This window comes from Fundulus heteroclitus, chromosome 8, assembly GCF_011125445.2.
Source record: "Fundulus heteroclitus isolate FHET01 chromosome 8, MU-UCD_Fhet_4.1, whole genome shotgun sequence".
Classification (NCBI taxonomy): Eukaryota; Metazoa; Chordata; class Actinopteri; order Cyprinodontiformes; family Fundulidae; genus Fundulus; species Fundulus heteroclitus.
This window is the reverse complement of record NC_046368.1, coordinates 17837411-17859188: the sequence shown is the minus strand read 5'-3', so window position 1 is coordinate 17859188 and position 21778 is coordinate 17837411. Positions and strand designations below refer to the sequence as shown.

The following is a 21778-nucleotide window of genomic DNA, read 5'->3' as shown; positions in this document are numbered from 1 at the left end:
TACGTCATAGGCTATAATCATAGTGTATTCTATTATCAGTTTCAACTGAACTAGTAACAATGAAAAACGGATGCTTTTATTTTAATTTTATCAAAAATTTTGCCAAAGTTCCAGCGGTACCGACAAACCCAAGCTGCAATACTTTGCTTAATGAAATATAACGGCTTTTATCTTGAATAGTATGTAGAGGTTTTATTTTGAAAGTCTGGCAACCATTCCAGGACTGGCTTAGTCCCATTAGTTATATGGAACCTACTTCCCATGTGTAAATCTCACTGTATTCTAATATGAGCTTTAAATTAAAATAGCAACTATGGAAAATGAGGTGTTATTTTTGAATTTTTTTAATGAGTCTGTAGTTTAATATGTCAGCTTTGAAATATAAAATACTAGACTGATCTAACATGAACTTAATTGCTTTGAACTGAATAGTCTTTAAAATGCAGCCTGAGATTTAAGAACGATTCTCTGTATTTTGTGATTGCACAAAAAGGACCGATTTCAATACTTTCTTGCCATTAGGGCCGCCAATAAATTCCTCTTTTCTTCCTGGTTCCCATCATGCTTTCAACCCCCTTCTCACATTTTGTGTTCTAACAGTTGTCATGGCCTGTCCTCCTTACTCCCTGAAACCTTTTTGTTTTTCTGCTGAAAAGCAAATCTACACCAAACACGGTAAAGCAACCCGACCCACCATATTGATAAAATCTAAAAAAAAAAAAAAAACAGAACTGTGATATGGGAAACTTTTGAACTATTTTAAAATCACTAATGTGGATTCTGAGTATTGCTGAAAAACTTAGCAAAACAAATCAGGATATATTCTTTCATGCCTAGTGCAGACTGAAGTTTTTTCTGAGCGGCAAAACCACAGTTTTGATTGAAGAACTTTCAAATTACAGACAGAACAAAACAACCCATTAATGACGACTGAGTCATTAACCAGCAGTGACTAAAGGAGTAAACGGCAGAAAAGTGACACAAAGGGAAGGGAGAGATAAGAGGTGAATAAACGAGAGTCATCACCCCCCCCGTCGTTGTGTCGGAGCTAAATGCACAACGGTGACACATGTGTGACATCAGGGAAGTCCAACATGGCTGCCATGAGGAGTCCAGTACAAAGTAAAAAAAAAAAAATGAGGACACATTTTTCAGCATCACTGCACCACTATCTACGAGCAGGGATGCGCAAACACACACCGGCACAAAGAGACAAAGACAAAGCGAGAGAGCTGTGCCAACAATGACTGAATGTCCCATGTACATCATTCAATCAGCGCAACTAGAAAGGCATTCAGTCCACAGGATTGAAAATAGCACAAATTCTGAGTTAAAAATGTAAACTAGTGGAAAACAAAATGCAGTTTTACACTTTATAAATAGGGAAAGTGATCGGACGGTACTTTTAATTAGTAAAAATACGTTGACTAGCCCAAAGATACATCACGAAATATGGTTTCCTCCATTGCCCGGAGATGCATGCTTATTTATTTTAAGTACTTTGCCCCCCCCACCTCACCCACTCACACATAAACTGTGACCTAAGAATCTTCCCGTCAGCGGCACACTAAGCCAGCATACATGTACTCAAATAACATGTCACCTTGGATAACCACATCAACTGTCTCGGGGTTTGCTGCTTGTTTATCTCCGTCTCAAGTCAGATTAGGGTGAAGAAAATTAAAGCAGGTGGTACCCTCATACTGCAAAATGAGAAGACAAAAAAAAAAAAAAAAAACCTCTGTAGTTTTTAGACCAGAAAATAGAGCACACGTAGTTGGATGTGAGTAAAATATGGAGCTTCCCTAAAAAACACAACAACACTAAAAACCAATATAGAAGAGGTGGGCCATGCATTCCTCAAGGGCCTCCAGGAAGTGATTAATTTAAATCCCTACATTACCAAGCACATGTTCCAACGTGTTCCTAAATGCTCTTACATGATTGCTAAGGCTCCTGCTTCATTTAGAAACGAAACCAACTATTCTGCAAGTGATTCGGGTTATTTACGACTTATAGAAAATCTGTATGAACTTTATGTTGAATCAGGTGGACTGCACTTAGTTGCTAAGCCTTCTAAGAGTTTAGCGTTTAATATAGCACACATGTTCCTATATTATCTTCAAAATGCAGTGTTTTGCTCAATCTGAAGTAAGGTAAGGAAGGGTTGACGTGTAATGGGGTATTAGTGGTGTTTGCCTGCCCTGCAAGAAATATGAGAATTACTAATGATGTCAAAACATGGCCTAAGCCACATACGAACGGCACACTGCAACAACAGTGAAAAAGATGCGCCAGAAACAACCTGACAACACCGGTTTATCTAGTTTCCTTCATCATCAGTGTGCTCCCGTTTCAAAGACAAGTACGAATCTTAAATCCGCACTTGTGACTTCTGCTTTCTGAAAAGCCTTAAACTAACCAGCGATCGGCGGAATAATTCACACTTCTGTCTATGAACACATCATCACAAGGCACGTTCTCCGATTCGCTTCTTGTTTTGGTTTGGTAAAAGAAAATACAGATACAGTGTATGCTTCGATGAACGACAAGGACAATCATGTTATCCCTTCATCTCTGCATGGATCCAAACCTACGACCTCCTTCGAGGAACCCGCAGCACATTTAGTTCTCCCTGAGTCAATGTATGTTGCGTTTTACTGTTGAATTAGAACAAAGTTGACATGAATAAATTATAGCACCATAGTCCTTATAAAGTAAATCAGAATATGCAATATAGATCTAAACAGCAACAGGAAATCAGTACCAGGCGGTAAGAAATTCACAGGCAGAGTTTGTGGGAATAACGATTCTTCAAATCCCTACACAACACTTTTGTGATGCTGCTTTGACATTTAATCATGGATTCGTGATTAACTAATTTTATCATAATGACAGTCAAATTGTATTTTATGCAACACAACTTACAGAATGGTTTATTGACCAATAATCACATAAACATATTGATCAACGCAAACCCAGAATTCGTACTTTTTCATCGTTTTGAATAATAAATATGAATTTGACCTGTTTGCTATGAAGGTTGTCTTAAGGTGACAGAAAAATATATGCTTTTTTTAAAAAATATCCTTATATCTTGGGCCTTTTTTTTTAAGGGAACACATGCTTTTCAGTTCTTCCTTTTCATATTGAAATCATTCAGTTGTGGTCTACATAAAGACGTAACTACAATGGTTTGGTCTGAAATCCTCCTTCATTTACCCCCACAGCTTCTCTTTTGCGCCTGTTCGGAGGTGCAGCCCCTGGACAGACTACATCGAAATCTTCAACATTTCAAGAGACTCCAAGTACACAACAAAATGTATGCATGCCTAAAAAAAGTGGATTTTGTATGATTTATCCTCTTTAAAACGCGACAGTAAGAAAGAATTACCAACTTTCAGAAAACTAGAATCTTTCTAAGAAATCCAAAACAAGTCAGAGCAATCCTCAAGCTAATCAAAGTGTCCACATTTCTATCTGTTAGCTTTGGTAATAAGAGTAAGAAGGGTAGGCCATGTAACGCCTCTCCCCAGAGTCCGGTGTTTATGGGCCCCACAGGCACTCTGCCAAGCCGTTGGGACATGAAGAGCACATACGACACAGGTCATCATCACAGAGGAGGGGTCAGCCTATCTGCTCTCCTCGGCTATTACCATGTACGCTGATTAGCAGGCTTTGTTTACTGGTAGGAGTCTTAAGTGAGGCTTGAAGTTTGCAGCAATTGAATTATGTATGGTATGAAGCAGATGAGCATGGAAAATTGAGGTGGGCTGCAGACATAAAGGTCACGCGGAGTGCTCAATCTCTCCTGACTACTTTTGCATAAGTCTGCGCTTGTGCATTGTTCTGTTTAAGCGTTTCATGAAGTGTGCATGTGTGTTTCTTCATGTTGCTCGGCATTGTCTCCTAGATTTCCTGTTCCACTTTCCTATGAAATCAGGACAGGCTTCTCTAAAATTGAAAGATCTTTAAAAAGTTATGAACCCATAAAAAAAAACTAAAAAAAAACTGTCCTTAATTTCAATTTAAAACAGCTTTTGGAGCCTGAAGGTCCAAATATACAAATTGTAACTTTTTATGGCTCTTAAAGCATTACATTGCAAGATCAATGGAACAACTTGTTTAAAAGACTATTTAGGCTAGATTAATTTTTAATGGACTGATAGCACAAAAGCCATTAAATGAAGTAAAGCTCTATTGACAACGAAGTATCATTAAGTAAAAAAAAAAGAAATTTTTTTAAATCTAATTTTCCATCCTGTTGGGGAATTCAATCTCATGACTATTTCAGCAACACGTCCTTGTCATACTTCTTAGTGCTTTTTAATTCACTGCCATGGCTACGTGCTTCTATTCATGCTGAAAATATTTGGAGCAATCACATGTGCGTACGCTCCACTTCACTTTGCGTTCTTTTCTTTTTTAAATCCGTCTCCCACCCATGCACAAATGCACGGACATGCACGATCACGTGGCAAAAAAAACCCTAAACGCCCACGCAACACAGACACGACATTCATGACATGTGATCTTCCCAGGAATTCTGCCAACAGCCAAACATGCCACTTAGCTGAAATCTCCGAGACAAAGTGAAAGAGGCCTGCACGCACACACACACACACACACACACGGCCATAAAGTGTGCACTATTACACTATTGTCAGCTTGTGCCAACTCCTTGTCAAGTGTAACGGCAGTACATACACAAGGAACATGAGACTTTGCTGCTAGTTATCTGCTATGGAGTGCGGTGTGGGGGCAGTCCGTTCTGAGAAAAAAAAAAAAAGGGCTAGAGAGAGAGAGAGAGAGAGAGTGCCACGTGATCTCTAAGATCTAATGTGGAATTGTTCTAGGAACAAGCCATGTTTACTGTTCATTGTCTAAATTCTTGGAAGGCTTCCTGAAAAGCACGTAGCTATCCAGAGCGGGGCCAAATTGAAGATTTCTACAGGCTTTTGCTGATCCACTGTGCCTCACACTTTTCACCTGAACATTTTCAGCAAGAACGTTACGGTGCCTCCGTGCCCAGCAAATTACAACAATATAGAAAAGTGTTTTACATGGCAAGCTTGGATTTCTGGATGCGATATTCTCTCTCTCTGCGCGTGTGTCCTTCACACCGACAGAATAATAACCCTCATAAATGTGTTTGGTACATAAAGTAAAATGAAAAACGAAATATTTTATCAAAAAAAACAAAAAAAACACAGAACATTGTGCAGACACAATGTTCCACCACAGCTGACAGTTGAAATGTCTCACTTTTCTTTGATACAGTAGACGATTTGTTACAAGTGTTTCTGCGAAAAATGCCACAACAGAAGCACATCAGAACATTTGCACGTTGGTAATCTAGAGGCACAAATGCAAATCTGAGGGGGTGGAGATTTTTAACGGTTGAAACAGTGGTAGTAGTCACTAAAATGGCTTTTGTTTTTGGGGAAATCAAGAATAAAATACACATGCAGCATCTTCTAATCATGTTAGATATACTTTATAGTGGATCTTTAACTATTAAAATCATAAGTAAGAATCTCTGGATTGACCTCAAATTGGAAAAAGGGAACCCTGCACCACATAAACGCCAGTATGGATGCAAGCAGTGTCAACCATACATCGCTATTAGCTAATCTGGCGGCAAAGTTGTGTTAGTTTGGAGCAGGACTAAAAATAATAATGACGTGCGAGATAAATAATGTTAAAAGCCAACTTAACACATCTCTGTAACTTCAAAGTTATTTTCCCTTCAATCTAATTTTATTGCACCAAAAGACAGATCCCAGTTAGAGTTCTTCCGCCAAAGCAGTTTCAGCTCCTGATCGGGCCTGGCGAAGGAGGCAGTTCATTGCTGCCTCCATCGCTAATAAATGTTTGACCATCCAGCTGTTGTACCCTTTTTAAAAGCCGCAGAGTAAAGGGGTATCTTAACTACAAAGGTCGAAATATTTGTTTCAATAACCATGCAAACAGGTGCCTTAACATCTCTGACCCGCATTAACAGTGTTCCACGCGGTGAGTTAAAGGTGTTCAGCTGTTCAGAGCACGATTTATTAACACTACATCCCATTTCTAACACACACACCTTGTTAGAAACGGCATTTGTATATTTAAAATAGCTCCTGTGATTGCAGCTCTATGCGGTGTTGCCTTCCTTAAACTACGTGACAGGACATATCAATATAAACAGTGGGAAGAGAGAGAGAGAGACAGCGAGCTCACGCCACCGCTGTGCTAATCCGACCTTTTATTAATGTTAAAGCTCAGTGACTTTACTGTTTTATTCTTGTTGTTGTTTCAAATTAAGTAGATCTGCAGTTTTAAGCATGGCCCTCACAACGTTGTGATTAGTTGCTGGCCTGAGCTTTCCCTAAGGTCCCAAACGTTTTATTTATTTATTTATTGCCCCCTAACCCTACTTCCAACTTGAAGGACCAGTTGATTGAGGATATCACAAGTTTGTTGACGCACAACACAATACTTGCAACAGTGGTAACCAGTGATGAGTAAACAGGGACGTTGCTGGCCATTTGGGTACCCTAAGCGCACAAGCTTTAACAAAGAAAACAGATTTTAGGTGGGACTAAAACGAGGAACCAAAAACAAAAGTACACTGAATCAAATGCGACAATGAGGAGCGTAAAACAGAACTAATACTCATCCTATAAAGTGCTATTAGACTTATATAACAGACTTTAACAATGCTGTTCAGAGCAAATCATTTTTATTACTATGATAGATGTAACAGGCTGAACAAAGGATCATTTCTCATGTCTTTGTTGCTTTCGCATATATAATTTTTCACATTATTTTTTTTGTCTACAGCAGTAAATAACTCCAAAGGTTCTTTCTGTTTCTCTCCCTCTCAGGCGCCCACAGCTGCTCAGAGCGCTCTTAGTGTGAGAGGTGGACAGGAGGCCGGACAGAGGGGAGCAGTCTCCTCTACTTTCTAAGAAACGAGAGAAACTGCTGAAACAGTAAAAGCAAATAAAGTTCAAACTACAGCAAAGATGTGGTCCAAAAAGTGCGGATGCATGTGCTTTAATCACACATAAAAAAAATGACGCTGTTAAAGGTGCATAGTACAAGTTTTGAAGTTAAATGTTGTTTATTTTCTCTCCCACACATGACCTTACAATTTGCCCAACACGTAAAACGAGTTCTCCTCTATTTATCGCAGTTGCCTCTATAGGCTGGATATCCAACTCATGAGAGAGTGATTCGGGCTGGGTCCTCTGGGCGTGAGTGTGACGCACTGCACGCTTTTGTTCACCTGGCTACTTTGTTGAGTCTCCGCTGTAATCGATGCATTAGCGAGAGAACACGGGCTAACTTCCATCTTTATAGCTTTCTCAACTCAGAAGACATTACGTCTCTAAACGAAAGACCTGTGCAGTCGCAGCAACAGATGCTTTTCCTCTTCTCCCATGTATGTCCACTGGTGTAATTTCAACTTATCGCCAGAGGTGGCAGACGTCTGCAGACTTACGCTATGCTCCTTTAAAAGGAACTTTCGTTAACTTTGACAGCCGAAGTTGAAAGTTTTTCTGAATGATCACCTTACCAAGCTCTTTTTTCCTTCAAAGATAAAATGACAAGTTCTAAAAAGAGGTTGTCTTATTTTTTAAATAAAAACAACCCAGTCTGCCGTTGATATAGTTTGAGACTGATGCAAAGTGGTGTATTTTAATCCACCAGGATATCCTTTTCAAACAGTCTCTTTTTCGAAAACCCGTCCAAGTAATTTTGGTTTCAACGCCTAACCAGGTTGTTTCATTGAAATGAACTCAAACTGTGACGCTGAAACCTGACTAAAGCAGCAGGCGAGTGAGTACGACCGGACAAAATAAAATGTCCTATATGTATAAGACATAAAACAGCTTATAACATTTTGTGGAAAAAAAAAAATATTAACGTACAGATCTTCGAGTTAAATAAAGTTGTTTACTGCAAACTGTTTTTCCTGTCTTTAAAAGGAAGCTGAATTAAAACATATGCAGGTGATGACTTTTATAAAAAAAAAAAAACACCTTTGGCCACAGTGTACCAATCCTTTTGCCTATAATTTGACTAAATATGGTGTCTTCATTACGTTGAGCTTGCACTGTGTTTGAAAGTGCGGATTAAAAACTATAAAACAAAGACCATATTGTGAAAATTTCAAGGATTTGTTTCCGTAATTCGTCTCTGTACAGAAGTTGCCGTGACAACTTCCCTCTACTCTGTCCATTAACGTCGGCCTTTTTAGGAATCGTCTGAAGTTACAATGACAACAAAGACATGTTTTCAGTTACCCTTAACTGTTTGAATGTTCTTTTCCACGAATGGCAACATGCCTGAACAAAACAGGCCGGGCAGGTTTTTATCCTTCGGGCTTTTCCTAGAACGAGCCCAGCAATACCTAGAAAGCGCAGCACCATTGTTTGTGAATCTCATGTATGACTGGTGCTCTGTATCGCAAGCCATCCGGAGTGAGTCATCACAGTCTAAAGGAAAATTATGGGCATATAAACACACCCTTCGCACAGGTTGACATGAGAAAACAGGGTGGTGGTGGTGGGGGGGGGGGGACCAATGATAAAATTTCATAAACCATGCATACACTCTAGTACACACTATAAGGCCAACAGTCATTGTCAGGTAGTTTTAAGTCATTTTACTCACCATTGAAAACAAATCCACTTGAAAGGATATCATAAACTTGTTTTTTTGTTTTTTTTGCTTTGTTTTTGGTGCCATTTATGTCCACATCAAACTACATTCAAAACAATGAAAAGGCATCCATGTTCACAAGAAGAAGCTGTGCAAAATGAGCCAAAAGACGCCTTCGAAAAAGTAAACCTCGTCCCGCCTCGTCAATTCCATGAAAGACATTTTTTGGAATACCCCTGGTGACAGCTAAGTCCAAAATGTGATGTATGAGAGTTGACATATGCAGAAATCATCGCTCGCTTCAACTTTTAAACAACCTTTAGCAACTTAGATGCTTTGCCAACACCCATTCAAGACCCCTAGACAGTTAATGTCAAAATTGTCCTGTAATCATAAACCCACAGATTAAGACATTTATCAACAGAACCCAGCTTTGTACACTAACCGACATGAATGAAGCAAACGACTTAGCTGATTATTTAGTAATAAGCAAAGTCAGTCATCTTTACCATGAAAACCATTGAATGACTTATCATTTCTGGCTTCCACCACCAGCCAAAACTTATATCAGGCTTTTGCTCAGGCCTTATCAAAGGTAACAATGTAACCTTTAATACTATCGCCAACTATGTTCCACCAAAAAGTAAAGAGCTGAAATGTTGCAGGGTGTAAAAAGCGTGAGTTATGAAGTGCATTTTCTTTTTTCTTTTCTTTCTTTGCCCCCAGGTGCTCCAGGGCTGTTCTTGTGTAGATGTCAATGTGCCATCAGATCGACTGAGAAGAACATATTTTAAAAGGTTTCAACATTTTCTTCAACATCTTCTAAAGTTGCTTTGAAACAGAAATGATTTTTTCCAGAAGTATTATTCAAGTCCGTTCCAAAAAGGTGGACGCCAAACAGCTTTTTTGGTGCTTTCTAACAGATAAAACAAAGCTCTTAAAGGCATAACAGGTACAGTTTAGATCATTTGTAGGAACAAGTTGGTCAGCTTGATGTTTTCTTTTTGTTATGTTAAGAAGAAGAAAAAAAACATTAAAGAGGTGTTGACCATAAGACTCCTCCAAACACTATCTTTGGTCATTTCAGTTGAGCCAGTCATTTTCATGATTCAGCTCTGAAAAACATGCTGAAAATTGACTTTTTTTACACTGATCCGTGCCACTCCGAGAAATTTTTAAGCATGTTCCAACATCGATAAAGATCTTTACTGATGTCATAAAGGTATCAAGGAAATGGGGACAAGGGAAACGACTTTTAGTTTTGCCTAACTGTTAAACAGGTATATCAGGACATAGGTAATACCCAGAATCTCTTTCAAGGAAATCAAAACTTATAATTTGCATTCTCTCTAATTAGAGTCCAAATATTTCTTCCATACCTATTTTAGCTTCATTTGTCAATACCCTTTTTAAATGTAAAAAAAAAAAATCTGTTCTCCACCCCCCCCCCCCCCACACACACACAATTCACACACACACACACACACACACACACACACACACATACTTCTTGACACTCCCATCCAGCTCGAGGGCCCCCTTGGCTGAATACCGTCTAACTGAGAGGCCTATAGAACAAGATCATCGTGGGACACATGCTAATGCACCCACCTGACTCACTGGGACACACACACACACACACACACACACACACACACACACACAGACAGACACACACACAGACAGACACACACAGACAAATACAGATGCTGAGAGCGATCACAAACGAAATAGCAGTCATCCAAGTCAGAGCTGAGCATTGCAATCCGTCCGTTTAGAGGAACAATAAATTCCTACATTTTCCACGTATGGTGTGATAAACTCGGAAAAGAGAAAACAAAACTTTGCAGCACACACCCACATAGCCTTGAAATGATTTCCTCGTATTTGAGCGTGGGTATGATAGAGCCGGCTTAAAGGAAAAACAAACCTGCATTTGTCTTGCCTCGTGGTAGGTAGGTGCACCATATATTTATATACACACACACACTATATATATATATATATATATATATATATATATATATATATATATATATATATATATATATATATATATATATCATGAGAGGGGATTTCAAATCATCCCACTTGGTACCACCTTTTGTGGCAACCAAAATGTATTATATCCATGTCCATTTTTGCATTACAAAGTTCTGATTTAAAAGATTAAAGGCGACCCCATACACACACATAATGCCCCCCCCCCTAACAGTATTAATGACAACACTGTGATCGAGAGAAAGCGTCTGCTGCTGAGGGAAGAAACACTAACAGGAAATGAAGAAAAACTGCCACAAACTACTTGCCGGCTAGCCACACATTGCACTCTTGTACAGACAACAAGAAGGAGGGAGGGAGGGCCCTTGAATGTATGGCCTGATGCCTCTGACAAGGTTCAGGTGAGGTAAACAGCACCACAAATCAGACTTGCCTCTGAATAATTTACACTTGAAACCAACGTTGCAGTCGTTCTAACTTTGCTACATTGCCATATTATCGATCCAGGAATCCTTTCTACGGTTTATGCTTGCTTTGGTATAGTGAAAGTGTAAAATTTTAAAATTAAAAGTATTAGTGGGGATAATGAGGAGACGTTTGGAAGCCCCCCCTCCACACCCCATACTGTGCCTGCAATAGACTTGCATGCAACCTTGCAACTTATCTCATTACATTATGCATCCTGGCTAAGGATTTATTTATTTATATTTTTCGCTATCAAATCATGACGCAAGACCCACTATAACACCATGCCACTTTCACTTGTACTGTACAGTTGAAACTGATGACAGCTACACTGTTTCCTGCGGTTGAAGCGCTGTCCAACATCTACCGGATTTTTATCCTTTTTTCTTTCTTTTTTTACAAGTTTGAATCAATCCTTCGGCAGTGGCGCTTTTTACGCATTAAAGCGGAGAGGGGTGGGGAGCCGCGAGGGGTGGTGGTGGGGGGGTTCATTTGATCCTCCGCGTAAAAAGCTCGCATATTACTTCTTATTAAAGTTGCAGAGTGTTTAACTTTTAGGTCAGGGGGAGCTGCCTTCGCACATGATTGTAATGTCACGTCAGGAGATTGTCGGGATATGCAGCAGCGCGCAGATTGGGAAATAAAAGGGAGTAATACGGTTAAACCTATGCGTCATACAAATCAGGCTCCGTATATCACGCCAACAGAGAAGGGATAGGATAGGGGAGGGGAGGGGAGGGGGGGTATATTTACCCGATAAGTCGCTATTCCATAGAATGAGGCTGTCAGCTGGCGCAGATGTGGCAGGCTGGATAACCTCTAAACTTTGTAGGATTTTCTTCTCTTCTTTAAAAAAAAAAAACCCCGAAGCAGGCCCAGGTTTTTTTCTCCCCCCCCCTCGTCTCGTCCGCGGGATTACTCTACCACTTTCAGTCCTGTCTCGGCCGCTCGTCCCCCCATCTCGCTATCCCACTCTCTCTTTCTCTGCCCGCTCCTGTCCCTGTGCAGGAAGTAAAATGCGGCTCTCAGCCGAGCAGTGCACGGACCGAGAGCAGGCTGACATCACGCAGCGGTCGATACAGAGTTCTGCTTAAAGACGCAGACATGTTCGCTCCGTCCGATATTTTAAGTGCGGGCGCGCTGGGTCCGACAGCGGTCTGCGCGGTAAATGAACTGTCACATCGTGCGCCTTTCTTTCGTTCTTTCTTTCTTTCTTTTTTTTTCCATGGACACGCGAACTCGGTGCACTCTCTGCGGGCTTAAAGGTGTACTCTTCCCTACTGTATGTTAGTTGAACAGCTCTCAAAGACGTGTAAGTTTGCTCCCACTGTGTTTGGTTTCTCGTTTGAGCACACAAAGGGGACGTAAATAGGACGTTGGAGCATGATGGGAATCCCGAATTACATTTGCGTGTGTGGGTACCTCACGTGTCGCTGTCGTATGAAGAAAGCCCAGGATACATGATGCGCATGTGTGTTCTGCTAAATTACAAGCGCCAGCTGCTGAGGGGGTGACCTAAAGTCAACTTTGTTTCAAATCTATCTATCTATCTATCTATCTATCTATCGAGCGATCGAGGAGCAGCGAGCACGAGCGAGCGAGATCAGCTAGCGAGCTAGCTAGCGAGCGAGCGAGCGACAGCGAGCAGCATCCAGCCAGCATCACCAGCCATCCATCATCCACCATCCATCATCCATCCATCCATCATCCATCCATCCATCCATCCATCCATCCATCCATCCATCCATCCATCCATCCATCCATCTTAAATCTCAAATACGTATTGTGTCTATATATCATATAACACATTCGTATGTATGTATTTACATTTTATTTACATAGCGCCAATTCACAACACATGTCATCTCAGAGCACTTTCCAAAGTCAAATTCAATCAGATCATACAGATTGGGCCCTGCGATAGACTGGCGACCTGTCCAGGGTGTACCCTCCCTCTCGCCCATTGACAGCTGGAGATAGGCACCAGCACCCCTCGCGACCCCAACAGGGATAAGCATGTAGGAAAATGGATGGATGGATGGATGGAAACCCAGTAGATTGCATTGAGTCTTGATAAGCAGGGGTCACTCCTCATGTGAGAGCGTAGAGCCACAGGGACAGTCGTCTGCATTGTCTGCGGCTTTGCAGCAATCCCTCACACTGAGCATGCATGAAGCGACAGTGGAGAGGAAAACTCCCCTTTAACAGGAGGAAGCCTCCAGCAGAATCTGGCTCAGTGTGAACAGTCATCTGCCTCGACTGACTGGGGGTTAGAGAAGACAGAGCAGAGACACAAAAAGCACAGAAGCACAGCTTGATCCAGTAATCTGTTCTACATTAGATGGAAATAGCGGATGATTTGCCTCCCCTGGATGATGTCACAGCTAACAGAATGGCAGACCAGGTGTACCTACTGTAAAGAGAAAAATGACAGAGAACAAAAAGTTAAGAGCTGAAATAACAACAAACAATGCAAATTAGAGAACAGTATGATAATTCTGCAGAGTGAGAAAAAAATGTCGCTGATGTCCTCCAGCTGCCTAAGCCTATAGCAGCATAACTATAGAGGTAGCTCAGGGTAACCTAAACCACTCTAACTGTAAGCTTTGTCAAAAAGGAAAGTTTTAAGCTTAGTCTTAAAAGTAGACAGGGTGTCTGCCTCACAGACCAAAAGTGGGAGTCGGTCCCACAGGAGAGGAGCCTGATAGCTAAAGGATCTGCCTCCCAATCTACTTTTAGAGACTCTAGGAACCACCAGCAGACCTGCAGTCTGAGAGCGAAGTGCTCTGTTAGGAACATACGGGGTAATCAGAGCTCTGATATATGATGGAGCTTGATTATTAAGGGCTTTATATGTTAGATAAGGATAATTTTAAACTCTACTCTTGATATAACAAGAAGGGAGGCTAAAATAAGAGAAATATGATCCCTCTTGTTGATTTTCATCATAACTCTTGCTGCAGCATTTTGGATCAGCTGAAGACTTTGCACTGCTTTTTGTGGACTTCTTAATAATAAAGAATTACATTAGTCCAACCTTGAAGTAAATGCATGGACTAGTTTTTCAGCATCATCCCTTGAAAAAATATTTCTAATTTTGGCAATATTCCGGGGCTGAAAAAAGGAAACCCTGGAAACCTGTTTAATATGGGATTTAAATGACATGTCTTGGTCTTTTTTACTTTATTACCAAAGGCCAATTTAATGCCATCCAGATTAAGTGATTGATTAAGTTTTTTTTTGAGGACTTTGAGAATTTAAAACCAGAAAATTTAAAGTCATCCAGGTTTTGATGCCATCAAGACATGCCTGTAGTCAAAGTAATTGATTGGAGACATCAAGATTTATGGATAAATATAACTGAGTGTCATCAGCATAACAGTGGGAATTTATCCCATGCTGTCTGATAATTTTACCAATCGGAAACATATATATATAGTGAAGAGAATTGGCCCATGGACTGAACCCTGTGGTACTCCACAAGTGACCCTAGAATTTGAAGATTTCTTATTAACATGTATGTATGTAATTAATATATGAATGTGTTTATGCATCATAAATATATGCTACCTCATTAGATGCAAGTTGGGAATGTGCTTGGGCCACACTGAAACAGTTGCTTAATCATCATCATCATCATCATCATCATCATCATCATCATCATCATCATCATCATTTATTTGTTATTGCAACTTTTTCACATTCCACTGAAATGTGTCCCCTGGCTTTAACCCATTCCTTTACGGAGCAGTGGGCCGCCACTATGCGGCACCTAGAGAGCAATCCCGAGTGAAGGGTCTTGCTCAGGGACCCAGAGAGGCAGTCGGTGGGATTTTGAACTTGAAGCCTTCCCAGAATGCAAGCACCATGCTCTAACCACTAGGCCAACACGCCCCATAAACATTAACTAGTAAATTAGTAAAGTTTATTTGTTTACCACATTTTGCAGGAATAAAATTACATCATGCTTAAGATAAACATTGTAAAGACGATTAACATCACTTATCTGGGATTGGCTTGTGTGAGTAGTAGCTCTAGGAGGGAAACCCAGACATCCCAGAATATATGTAGGAATATCTGCATAGATATGTGTTGGACATGCATGCATATTTTTATTTTAACGTAAAACAAAGAGCTGTGGTGATGGTATTCAGTGGCACACCAAAGGGCCTGGCTTTGAGTTCATGTCTTAGAAGCTGACTGCCACAAATCTTGGTATTAAAATGGACGATAGATTTATGTTGGACAGCGGCTGTCGCCAAGTCCATCCGACAAACATGTCATGATCCACTGGTGTTACGTTTTGTTTTTCATCTATGTTTTCATTTTGATATCCTTCTTGTTAGACTTTGCCTTATTTAGTTCTCTTCTGTGTTCAAACTGCTGTGCCGATTTCGGCCAGCCTTTAACTCCGATGTCATTACGTGACGGAAACGCACATGGATGACGCTAGTCAAATCCGGACCTACAGCCTTCTGAAAATGACCTACAAAGTGTGCGCTCTCATCTCTCTGAACATTTTTGTTAATTTCCGTGAGGTGGGCTGTGCTTATGCGTCATGTTACGCAAAAGATTGTGGGATTCCTTATAGCTCCTTAGTGCCAGTAAGGGACATCGCAAGGTTCCTAAGCTAAAGTAGCTGACGCACTTCCCCTTTGGCTAAAGAGTTCTTACCCAAAATAAGTATTTGGATAGAGCCTTGGAGACAGTAGTCTCCATGCCTTTGTGACAGCACGGTTGGAATGACAAGTTTCAGCAAATTTTGCCAGTTCTGAGTTCACTTCAAGGGCTGCCCATGCATTCAACGATCCGTTTTAACAATCTTTTTGTGTGTGTTTAAGTCTTTAAATGACTTTGCCCTGCTCTACATTGCTTACCTTTTACAACCCTATAGGAGCCACCTCATTCTCTTGGGTTGGGCCCACATTTTGCTCTCGTCAGTTCTGAAAACCAAGCGCCAGCTCAGACGGGGCCGGGCCTTGTCTGTAGCAGGTCCTAAATCCTGGAATTATCTGCCTCCGTACATAAGACAGTCATCCTCCATGGTCGTTTTTAAATCTCTTTAAAAAAAACAGATCTTTTCTCTTGGGCTTTTAATAGCAGGGCGTTGCTTTTATGTTATGTCAATTGGAAATCCATGTAATGTCTTATATTATTAGCTTTGAATTTCACTGGTTCTTTGATGATATTTATATATTACTTTTATCTGTACAGCACTTGTTTGCAGGTGTGTAAACAGAAGGCCATGGGATTTCAAATTAGTAATCTGTGATATTTCAATTCCCTTAAACATGTCATGAAATGGAGGTCAATTTCTTTTATCCACTGGCCTCTAGAGTGGACAAGGACCTAAATGTATCTTATCATCAGCCATGGTAAGCAGAGTGGTCAAGATGAATAAAATCTCTGATGCATACTTTCAGGGAACAGCGACAAAAAGGGGCACCTTGTTGTCACCAAGTCTTCATAACAACATGAAAGAAAACAAAAAGCTATATTTTTGCAGACTACCATCACAAACATAAGGAAAACAGTGCTCAGGTTTTTGACAACACTCTGGATGAGTCTTGTGTGAACAATAACTAATATTTGACAAAATACCTCATGTGCACTTTTAAGTAAGGCGGCGGGTGTGTGATAGTGTGGGCCTGTTTATGTTCCAAAAGTCTTTGAAACCTTGTAAGAATAACACAGCCGAACTGCTAAATGGGCTCCATATGCTGTACACCGGAGAATATTTAGAAGTTCACAGTGACTGAAAAGCCAGAACAGACTTGGTCTAATGGTGAGCTCCAGAAATCTCTTCCTTTTTATGATCTGAAAAACATGAGGATAGTCAAAATATTAGCTATTGAAGTCAAGTGGACTCTTAAACTTTGATATACATCTTCATGAAAAAGCCTTTCCTTTTTCCAAATTACTATTGACCGAGTGCAACAAAACTTTAGGTTCTTCCGCTCGATTCTTTTCCCATTTCCTAAGGAGAGGAAAAAACTGTTACTTTTGCTTGTCTGTTAGCATCAAATGTGATGGTTTTGAGGGTTTATATCTGAGAAAAATCCCTGTGTACCACACATAGCTCTTTGTTACAACGACATAAGAGAAAGCTAATTTAATTAATTAATTTTTTTGCACCTTCTGGTTTAAGCAGATGTTGCTTCGCACCTGTTCCTGGTTCTAAATTACTCACTTCAGTTTACACAAGGGTTTTCAAAGTACTCCCCAAAGTATTTATTTTTATCTTTTGAGCTGATAACATCTGGACCAGATTTTGACATGGATTTACCAGGACAGTGGCCCATAACCCAGATATTTCAGGGCCCGAAAAAGGTGATGTAATGAATTGATATTTTTCCACTCATAACTGTATTATTTACTTTTTTTTGTATCCCGTGGGGTTTCAAGCCAACTTAAATTTGTAAAAACTGTACCAAACTTCTGATGAAATATGTGGTAAGAAGGGTGAGAAGTTCAGTTTTAAAGAGAGACAAGTTCAAATGCTGATCAGTCAAATCTGGCAAGTCATTCACATTAGGCAAACAACTTCCAGCTTAAAAAAAGGAGAAATGAAAAGGGCAGATGACTTGTCAAAACCTGGCGTTGCGAGACAGCCTTACTTCTTTGTGGCATAAGGGCACAGTTAGATCAGGCCAGACTCAGAATATGAGGCATATGATGTGTTTATCGTGCACACAAAAGCTTATTGTTGCCGCGATTATCCATTTACAGCCCGAGGCCAAATGGGTCGCAAGCATGTCTCCGTCAGCCGCAGCTGCAGTGTGAAAAGTTCAGATCTAAAGCTGGTATTTAAACAATTTCCAGCCTATCTTTGGCTCAATTCAATTTACAAATTAAAACCAATCTACAATAAGTAAAACGCTAAATTCCTTATGATTAAAACACATCTTTCAGTTCGGCCAGGGGCCTCGACGTTTCCCGTTGGCTTCCTTCACGCCAAGTGTAAATGATGCTATATAAGGCCGTTGGGAGCCGGCCATGTCCATTGTTATGCTTGGCAAGAAACTAGAGAGGTCCGGTTGTGGTTGGTGTTTGTGTGTCAGAGGACGCTGAACAGAGAAGTCAGTCAGAGAGGCTCAGGAACCATGTGAAGAGCAACTGATGTACACTTGAACCAGAGGCGTTCTCATGCTGAACTGTCACACACTCTCATGACACAGCGCGACTCACAACATCATGGGTGTAGGACTGCAACCGGTAAACACACTCACTCTGCATTTTTGAATTAAAAACGGTTTAATCGACATATTTATCAAACAACTTTTAAAAACACGTCGGACCCATTCACTTTTGGGATTTCGCTGAACTCTCGCCCACCGAATCGCACACATCGGTGCTCCTCGTTTATTTCCATAACTCGAGTTGCGACTGCACATTCCCTTACTTTGCAATGAAAACGTATATTTACAGGATAACGTTCTTATCTGTGGTAGGGTTTTAGAGCAGACCTCCAGCGATGTCGAAACAGAAGACAATCTTGCATCATACAGTCATATGTCAGTGTTTCATGCAACTGTGATGTTCACATTTCCCCCCCCCCCGTTCCAGTGAGTAATAGATTTATAAAACAAACACCTATCGTTTTTTTTTTTTTTCACCGTATCGTTTTTCAGTATTAGCTGGATATTGTTTCCAGCGACTGCCGACTTTCTTGTCATAAACAATAACCTAATGCATGTCTGCTTAAATAATGTATGTTTAAGTAGTTAGGAATAGTCAGTATCTTACTGGCAGCTGACAGCAGGCAGACTGTAGAACTGAAAACAAACCATGTTGCAGTTTATTTAACAGCTACTCAGAACCGACCTATTTAAGGATGGAGTTTCAGCCGTCTAAACCGGCAGTTTTGGTCAGATCCCAGTTTTTTTTAAGCATATTTATGCTCTAATTAGAGATTAAAAAACTGTTGATTTTGTCTTTGTTGTAATTGTGTCCCCGTTTAACTGACTTGGGAGAGATGTATGTAAACCCAACTACTGCATAATTTTCCTCCACCGTTAAACTGTGGCTCTGAAGCTGAAAGATTTTGGGAACCACACCCGGTAAGATGGCCGGTCGTTGTTGCATCCCTTTCCCGTTTTGTACTTCTGCTGCTTTGCACTCGACTTTTTCAGCTGTCTACCAATGGATGCTTGGTCACAACTAAGTGTCAGTTCTCACCTGCTTTGACAACTAATGATTTAAAGTAACTTTCAGTAATAAAATTAGGTTTCTTGATGCTCATAAATGTTATCTGCCATTAGAAGGTCAGGTTGGTTTGATCAGATTTCATAATTTCCCATATTTCACATACATCACCCAAAATCAAATGAAAACAAGATGACAAACTTTTCTGAAAGTAATAAACTGTTAATTAAACCATATATTAAATCTTATTTTTCAAAACGTTTGACTAGCCAGAGAAAGAAACTGATGAGTCAATGGTCAGCTACACTGATAAGTGACGTTTTGTCCATGGGAACGAAATGGAACAAGAAAGGGACGAAACAGAAACACACAGGTATCAAATGGAGCTGTGATTTGGCGATGAGTGGACCAGGAGCCCGGTAAGACAGCCCCAGACAATCCCAACTAAACAAAACAAACTTCCTGGATGTTTTAAGGATGCAAATGTTAAAACGCTGAGCAACGGGTAAAGCTCGCCGGATGTGCTACAGGTGTGTTCCCCTTTCTGGCGCCACATCATGCCCGAGTTGCAGTGCGACGCCTTTTCCTCGTTGGGCCCTGCCGGTCCTTCCGTTTCCAGCGGTCCAGTCACATATCCACAAACACCATAAAGCACCAGCCGAGCCCCCCCACCAGAAACATGGTGATGTGCATGCTGTAGATGATCAGGTCGTTGAGCACGCTAAAGTCCAGCCGCCGGTGGCCCAGCAGCAGAAGGATGACGGAGAGCTTGTACTGCAGCCGGAGGAGGACGCGCACGCTGACGTACTGCAGGAAGAAGAGGGCCGAGAGCAGCACCCAGAGCAGGGAGGTCAGCAGACTGCAGCCGAAGTAGAGGAGGAAGCGCAGGAAGCTGTACATGCAGCGGGAGCGCAGGTAGAGGTCAAAGTTGTTGTACTTGGTGCGCACCAGCTTGTTGGTGTGCGCCGAGCCGCAAGCAGAGTGCATGCAGGTGGTGTGGGGGCCATGGAAGCTGCGCACCCGCCGTGGGATGGGGATCACAGGCATGGGTGGGCTCCTGGAGCCCAGGACGGTTGCACAGGAGTGGCAGGCGGGATACACACGCACACTGGCTGTTTGCAGAATACAGGAGCTGAGGAATGGGATTTTCAGATTTCCTTCATAATATGCAGGGATAGTCTGCAAAACAACAACAACAACAAAAGAAAAGCACATTATCACATACTCCTGTTATTATTAGAGGCTCTACGTGGTTCTGCAAGCGCAAAAACATCACAACGTGCAAAACTTTTTACGCAAAAAGGCAAATGTATGCGAGCAACGCATATACCTAGGTGCCGGTTACTTTGTCAAAACAAATCACAGCTGCGACAGCTCTGCGCACCGAGCGCAAAAGATGCTAGAATGCACACAGGGTCGTACATGGAAGCGGCGCGTCTTCATCCACAGCAGGGCTCTTGCTCCGCCGCTCGTCTGGAGGGCTGCGTCACGATTTGAGGAGCCGAGCGGAACCCTGGCCGAACGTGCATGATGTCGGCTGCTTTTCACACCGTGATTCAGTTTTTTTTTTCTGCTTCTGTTTATGGATGCGGGCTTAGGCCAGCGAAAAATTTTGAGCCGGTGCGGTCGCAAAATAAACGAGTCATCGTGCTGTGACGTCAGCGGGGCAGTTAAAGGGACAGTGCACAATATCGACGCGCTGTTGATGCGCTCGAAACGAGCAAACGACCAAGTCAACTGCATGACGGGATAAATGAACGAATGCATACAAAAAAAAAATGTTGGTTATCCACAAAAACACATGAGGCTCACCTCCTGCACCACCAGTCACCACCATCCGCATACATCTCTCTCAATCTGTCTATTTCCATCTTATAACTATCTAGATATCTTATAAAATGTATGTATGTATGTATGTATGTATGTATGTATGTATGTATGTATGTATGTATGTATGTATGTATGTATGTATGTATGTATGTATGTATGTATGTATGCAATAAATGTATGTATGAAATGAATACATGCATGCGCTTATCACACATAAATACATCCAGATGTTTTATTAGATGTAAGCCAGGACTCTGGTTGGGTTGGACTCTGCACATAAATGATTAAAGTTTACTTTCATAGCAACTTTCACAGAGAAAAATCACAATGTGCTTGAGAAAGGTAGCATAAACATTAAAACATAATTAATAACTGTGCATCTCTCTGTCTGTCTGTCTGTCTGTCTGTCTGTCTGTCTGTCTGTCTGTCTGTCTGTCTGTCTGTCTGTCGGAGATGAGGGCTTTACAGTGAATGGGACTGTGTGACTTTCAGTTTCGACTTTAGGAACAGAGAAATAAAAGATAAATCATCTGAGTTTAGAGCTGTTCTTGGGGCCATTGTCGTAGGCTTCAGTAACTGAAAACTATATTTCAGTTCTACAGCTTGATAGTTTTCATTTACTTGCTTCTTTATTATGCCTCAATAACTATATATATAACTAACAAGGGAGATTTGCAATTTAGAT

The 21778-nt window shown here is 41.0% G+C and overlaps 2 protein-coding genes across 2 annotated transcripts in view; both read right to left on the bottom strand.

Annotated features, from left to right (window-relative positions):
- The window catches only part of LOC105930676 (nucleus accumbens-associated protein 2), a 46709-nt gene extending 34312 nt beyond the window's left edge, over positions 1 to 12397 (bottom strand). Inside the window, exon 1 of the mRNA XM_012869000.3 lies at positions 11872 to 12397. The gene's annotated coding sequence lies outside the window, so the exon portion shown is untranslated. The remainder of the gene's footprint in view (positions 1 to 11871) is intronic.
- Positions 12398 to 18353: 5956 nt separating this feature from the next.
- Positions 18354 to 20938, bottom strand: tmem250 (transmembrane protein 250). Its single transcript, XM_012868941.3, has 2 exons — positions 20686 to 20938; positions 18354 to 20442 (listed from the first exon to the last, which is right to left on the bottom strand). The coding sequence occupies exons 1-2, from the start codon at positions 20704 to 20706 to the stop codon at positions 19891 to 19893; spliced, it is 573 nt and encodes a 190-aa protein (XP_012724395.2). The 5' UTR covers positions 20707 to 20938; the 3' UTR covers positions 18354 to 19890.
- Positions 20939 to 21778: the final 840 nt, after the last annotated feature.

Excerpts from the sequence above, each read along its gene's own strand:
- tmem250 (XM_012868941.3), bottom strand. The coding sequence starts at position 20,706 with ATGAAGACGCGCCGCTTCCAT. Across the intron at positions 20,443-20,685 it reads TGAAGACGCGCCGCTTCCAT|ACTATCCCTGCATATTATGA; the intron begins GTACGACCCTGT and ends GTTGTTTTGCAG.